Source organism: Gopherus flavomarginatus, chromosome 8, assembly GCF_025201925.1.
Source record: "Gopherus flavomarginatus isolate rGopFla2 chromosome 8, rGopFla2.mat.asm, whole genome shotgun sequence".
Lineage (NCBI taxonomy): Eukaryota > Metazoa > Chordata > Testudines > Testudinidae > Gopherus > Gopherus flavomarginatus.
The window spans coordinates 107058203-107064310 of NC_066624.1; the positions used below are offsets into that span (position 1 = coordinate 107058203).

The 6108-nt window shown below is 59.1% G+C and overlaps 1 protein-coding gene across 1 annotated transcript; it reads left to right on the top strand.

Annotated features, from left to right (window-relative positions):
• Window positions 1–3895: 3895 nt before the first annotated feature.
• On the top strand, window positions 3896–5617 carry CAMK2N2 (calcium/calmodulin dependent protein kinase II inhibitor 2). The gene is made up of 2 exons (XM_050964319.1): window positions 3896–4202; window positions 4783–5617. Exons 1-2 carry the CDS (start codon window positions 4034–4036, stop codon window positions 4851–4853), a joined length of 240 nt encoding a protein of 79 aa, XP_050820276.1. The 5' UTR covers window positions 3896–4033; the 3' UTR covers window positions 4854–5617.
• Window positions 5618–6108: the final 491 nt, after the last annotated feature.

Below are 6108 nucleotides of genomic sequence, written 5' to 3' on the forward strand. Positions count from 1 at the left end.
AGGCAGGAGGAGTTTGCAGAGACATGGGCCTGCCATTACACTGTGTGTGCTGGCCTGTGGCAGACGGGCCATGTGCTATGGTGAGAGGTGCCCTAGGAATAGAAAGAGTTGGGGCAAATTCTGCCAATAGTGGTTCTTCCCTTGGAATCAAACATGAGATGCCCATGGCACACACAGTTTACTCTTCTGTGGGCAGTAACACATTGGTCTAATTCTGATTGTTGGGTTGGGTGTAGGGGTGCCTGGGTGGTGTCTAGTGGCCTGTGGTCAAACTTGATGCTCTGGTGGCCCCCTTCTGCCCTTATGTGACTCTCTTCACACAGGAAACACTCCTGCCACCACCGTGAAATCTCTTTAATTCCCTTTCTCCTGCTTACGATAGTTTCGTCCATCCAGGCAGGGAGCAGAAACACCATGTATGTGAGGCTTTCCAATCACACAGCCCAAGTGATCAATTATGGACTGGGGAATTATTTGCTGCTCTCTTCCCTTCTCTTGTCTGATACCCCATTCCTAGTGCTCTCGCATACCTCCACCCCCCTGCCCACAGCCCCCTCCCGCAGCTCTGACCTGCCTGTATCAGAGTTCTCGAAAGGTGAACTTCAACCCAGAGGACTCACCCATGGCCAGGGCCTTAAGAACCGCTTAAACTTCATGTTAAAGGCTTACACAGGGACGTAACTGAAGCACTGACCCTTGGCATTCTGCCGGGGGGGTGCATTTCACCCTTGAGGAAAGCTCTCCCCTGATGGACTCCGTCCCATATGTTACACCTCAGTTATTACAGACTAGACTCACTCTGTACTCCCAGAACTACTTGTGTGTACATATCTCAGCCTGGTTTGCCATGCTCTTATACAAAGGGTTTTGTAGCCCATGCCTGTAGGGTGTGGATGACCCTCATTTCCTCACTATAAAGGTCCAGCCTACCCAGGACGTGATTCTCCTCTCATTCACATTGGTTTTTGTGCTGGGTTCAATGGAGCTACTTCTGACTGATACTGGTGTAACCGAGATCCCTGGCTTCTGTGGAGGATAGATTCCCATCTCTTGAAGGCACGTCATCATTCCATCAGTGCCCCTGTACACGGCACGGTCAACAGGCTAGTTGTGTTGACCTCAGAGAATAGAAACGTTTCTGAGCAGCCATTTCTTGTTGCAATTGCCCACAGATGGCTTCTCAAAGACTAGGGGAGAGGGGGTGTATCTCCCCCTCCCCTGGCCTGCCCACTCCTTCCCATAATCTAGTGATTCCCAAACTGTGGGTCACAACCCCAAGTGGGGTCACTCCATCAGCAGGCAGGGTTGTGGCAATGCCAAGGGTGTGGAGGAGGCCATTTTACAAAATGCCCTCCTCCACACACCGTGACCTCACCATGTGTGTGAGGTCATACCAGCTGGAGAACGATATTTTGCTCTACAAGAGGGTGCCCTCCATGCAGCATGATCTCACATTCACTGTATATGTGTGATGTCACACTGTGAGGAGGAGGCCATTTTCTAAAGCAAAATGGCCTCCTCCATGCAGCGTGACCTTGCACCTACAGTGCATGTGAGGGCATGCTGCATGGAAGCTGCCATTTTTAAGTGGTGTCCTCCAGGCCATCCGGGGTCGTGGGAAGCAATACACATGACAAAAATGGGGTCATGCCAGGAACGTGTCTGGGAACTGCTGCCCTAGCCCATCCAATCTCTATCCCCTCTCCCCAGTATTGACCCTAAGAGATGGAGAAGGGAGATGGTACTGCAGAGAACTAGCCCTTTCTCTCTCTGAATGGTGCCTAGTGCAGAGGGTCCTTTCTGTGCACGGCTCTCTGGGAAGTGACTCACACACACGGGATAAGCTGCACCAGTCCATGCTCCATATTCCACTGGTGCCGTACAATCTACACCAGAACCAATAGACCCAGGATAAGCAAAGCCTTAGCCGTCTGAGGACTTGCAAAACAACTGTAGACACAGCATGCCAGTTCCATGATCTGGAAGCATTTGGCAAGGCACCTCTTGTAGGAAGCCTTCCTTGACTGACCCCATCAGAACCCAGCTAGCCTCCAGTCAGGCCTCTGAGTCCCTGGCCAATACACCTCACCACTTGTGTTTGGCCATGTGTGTGTGTTAAAGAGCAGCACGTGGGCCTTCACATCACTGCTGCAGTTGGTTAATCACCATTCACAGCCTTGGCACTAGCTAAACTGATGCTAATGCTGGCTGGGTGAAGCAGTCACGCAGGGCTGGCACTTCCATTTAGGCGGCCTAGGCAATCGCCTAGGGTGCCAGGATTATTGGGGGGTGGCATTTTGCTGGGGAGGGGGGGCAGCAGGCAGCTCCAGTGGACCTGCCACAGTCGTGCCTGCGGAGGCTCCCCTGGTCCCGCGGCTCTGGTGGACCTCCTGCAGGCACGGCTGTGGCAGCTCCACGGGAGCCATGGACCAGTGGACCCTCTCCGCAGGGATGGCTGCGGCAGCTCCACCGGAGCCGAGGGACCAGCGCACGGGGCGGCGAAATGGCCGTGCACCTAGGGCACTAAAAACACTAGCGCCGGTCCTGCAGTCACCACAGATATTAACACACAGAGAGAGGGAGAGAGACACACACACACAACCTCACCTTGCAGCAGAGATCAGGCAGGGAGAATTTCAGGCCAGCAGCAGGTGTTTCACCCCACGCCCTCAGTCTGAGAGCAGGGGTTTTAATGGAAGCTAATCTGCAACCCTAAGCAGCACCAGGAACCACTTAGGAGGATGAGGAGGATGGCTGGGGCTTGCTTTTAAGGATGTCGCTAACAGGCTCCTGGAGAAGATGAAGGCTGGTGGAGGAGTTGTGCCTAGGACATGGGGGTTGAGGCTGAGGCCAGGAAGTTGGTGTGGAAAAGGAAAATGGGGGGAGACATTTTTTTTTAAATACAGGCCCTGTTGTCAGGAGAGAAAGATCAACCATGGGGGAGGAGCGAGACAAAAACTGGGGCAGGGAGGGGGAAGACACAAAGGGTGGGGGGAGGCATGGAGGGATGGGGGAAACACAGTGGGGGCAGGAAAGGGCTTGGGGAGATGGGGGGCAGGAAGACAGTAGGGAAGGAATGGGTCAGGGGGGACACAAAGAGGGCAGGAAAGGGAAGCGGGAGGCACAGAGTGGGGGAAAGGGACAGGGGAGGCAGGAGGGGCAGGAAAGTGCTGGGAAAAGTATGTGGGGAGGGGACACAGAGAGGCAGGAAAGGGCCAGGAAAGGTACAGGGGGGGAGACACAGAGGGGCAGGAAAGGGCTGGAGGAGGCACACAGGAAAGAGGAAAGGGCCGGGGGGGCACAGAGAGGGGAGGAAAGGGACTGGAGGGGTGAGGAAGACAGAGGGGGCAGGAAACGGCTGGGGGAGGCACACGGGGGGAGGAAAAGGCAGTGGGAGGCATGGGGATGGGGGAGACACAGAGTGGGGAGGCACAGTGGGGAACAAACGGGGGCCAGGGAAGACACAGACTGGCCAGAAAACGGCTGGGGTAGGTACACAGAGGGGCAGGAAAGGGCCGGGAAAGGTACGGGGGAGGGGAGCGGGATTCAGAGAGGGAAGGGCCGGAGGAGGAACGGGGGGCATACAGAGGCGGGGCGGCTAGGTTGCCATCGGGTGTCTGGCTGAAGCAGCCTCCCCCCCCGGGGGGGATCACAGAGAGCGCTGCCCCTAGAGCGGGGCCGGGGGGAGAGGCAGGGACCCCGGACTCCTCCCCTCCGCTTTTGCTGCAATCTCATTGTCATTCCGCACTTGCCTCTTGATGTCACCCTCCTCCCTTCCCCCGCGCAGCCGGGGGCGGGGGGGCGGGGGAGGGGAGCGCGGGGGGGAGGACCTTCCAGAGCAGGGCCCTCAGCGCACCAGCCCCGGATGCATGACTTCATTCTTCCGCCCGGGTTTCCTTTATGATGTAGGGCTGCCCCAGCCCTGTGCACAGACAGCTCGGCAGGCTGCAGCGCTCCGCACTCCCTCGCCAGCCCGGCTCCGCCGCTGGATCGCGCTCTCCGGCCGCCCCGCAGGACCCAGGCAGCTGCCAGCATGTCCGAGATCCTCCCCTACAGCGAGGAGAAGGTGGCCCGCTACGGCACCGACTCCGAAGTCAGCGAGATCTCCTTCAGCTGCCGGCTCCAGGACACCAACTCCTTCTTCGGGGGCAACCAGGCCAAGCGGCCCCCCAAGCTGGGGCAGATCGGCAGGGCCAAGAGAGGTAAGCGCGCCCTGCCCTCCCCGCTGGCAAGAGTGGCTCTGGAACCCCCCTCCACCCTGATCCGCAGTGGGGAAGGGTCGCCCCAGGCTCAGGGAAGGGGAACGGAGCCGCCCCCCCTCCATGGCAAACCCTGGGGCTCAGCTGCCGCCTGCCCCACCCCGACTCAGAGGGACCTTGCCCCAGTGCCTCCAGTCCTAAGCGCCGGGCTGGGTCGCTGCACTGCTCCCCTCCCCAGCCAGGGCTCCCCATTGTCCGCGCCACCCTCCCAGTGTCGCTGCTGGGGCTCCCCCCTCCCGCCCCCCAGCCGCATCCTGTGCCCGCGTCTCCCGCTCCTGCCCCCGGCTGCGGTCTTCCTGAACCACCGTAGCTCGCTCTGCGCCGGGGCAGGCAAGGGGCTCGCTCCGGAAGCCATTTTCCTGGGGCGGTATTTCTCCAGCAGATGTTGGCTTGTGGGTGGGTGAGGGCATAGGGGAAGGCACATACTGCGAGCCCAACCCCCCCGGGGCCATCTCTGCCAGCCCAGCCTTGCTTAGGGGCTCCTGCTCCTGTGTCCTGACTGTGTGCTTGTCCCCCCCCGCAGTGGTGATCGAAGATGATAGAATAGACGAGGTGCTGAAGGGGATGACAGACAAGTCGCCCTCTGGGGTATAAGCTGGCACAGGAGGCGCCTGCACTGAGCTGCAGACTCTGATCACTGATTTAAGCACTTTTGGCCGTGCATGTTTGTCGGACTGTGGTCAACGAGGAAAGCAAAGGAAGGAGATGAGGCTGCTGGCGACACCTTCCACCCCCAACCCAGACCCCAGCCCGAGGCGGTAACGGATGGGGCCATCTCACCCTCCTCAGCATCCAACCGAGAGCAATGGGACAAAGGGATTTGGCCATCCAGTCCTGTCCAGATTTCCAGGGCGCCATGCCCACGTTTGTCAGCACCACCTCCTGCCCTCACAACCCCCCTCCCTTCAGAATGGAGAAGCCGGCTGCTGAGGCGCTATCCAGGGCCAGCGCCACTTCCAGCGCCCTCCCGGGGAGCTCTCCATTCCAGCGCCACTTCCAGCGCGCTCCCAGGGAACTGTCCATTCCAGCGCGCTCCCGGGGAACTGTCCATTCCAGCGCCACTTCCAGCGCCCTCCCGGGGAGCTCTCCATTCCAGCGCCACTTCCAGCGCGCTCCCGGGGAACTGTCCATTCCAGCGCCACTTCCAGCGCGCTCCCGGGGAACTGTCCATTTCAGCGCCCACCCGGGGAGCTCTCCATTCCAGCGCCACTTCCAGCGCGCTCCCAGGGAACTGTCCATTCCAGCGCCACTTCCAGCGCGCTCCCGGGGAACTATCCATTTCAGCGCCCACCCGGGGAACTATCCATTCCAGCGCGCTCCCGGAGAGCTGTCCATTCCAACGCCACTTCCAGCGCGCTCCCGGGAACTGTCCATTCCAGCGCGCTCCCGGGGAGCTGTCCATTCCAGCACCCTCCCTGGGAGATGTTCATTCCAACGCCATTTCCAGGGAGCTGTCCATTCCAGCACCTTCTCCTCTCCCATTCCCCTCTCCCCAGCCCCTCTGAGCCCCCCCCTTCCCCATGCCACGATGTAGAGGTGCTGTTCCCCTGGGAGCGCAGAGCCCTTGGGATCGCCTAGCGTTCTCATCTCCAAGCGGGCTCCTGTAGCCATGCACTTTACACCTTTCTCTGTCTCTTTCCAAGTGGCTGTGTATCTAACCCCTGCATAGGCACACACCTCTCCAGCTGTAGCAGGCTCACTGTGTGTGCAATCACCCCTCTTCTGTATTTCAGACCCACCCCCATTTTCTAACTCATTCATCCATCCATCCCCACTCCTCCTCATCCCTATCCAGTTTGCAAAATACCAGCAGATCGGAAGCAAATCCAAAGCCAGCAGTGCTGAATGG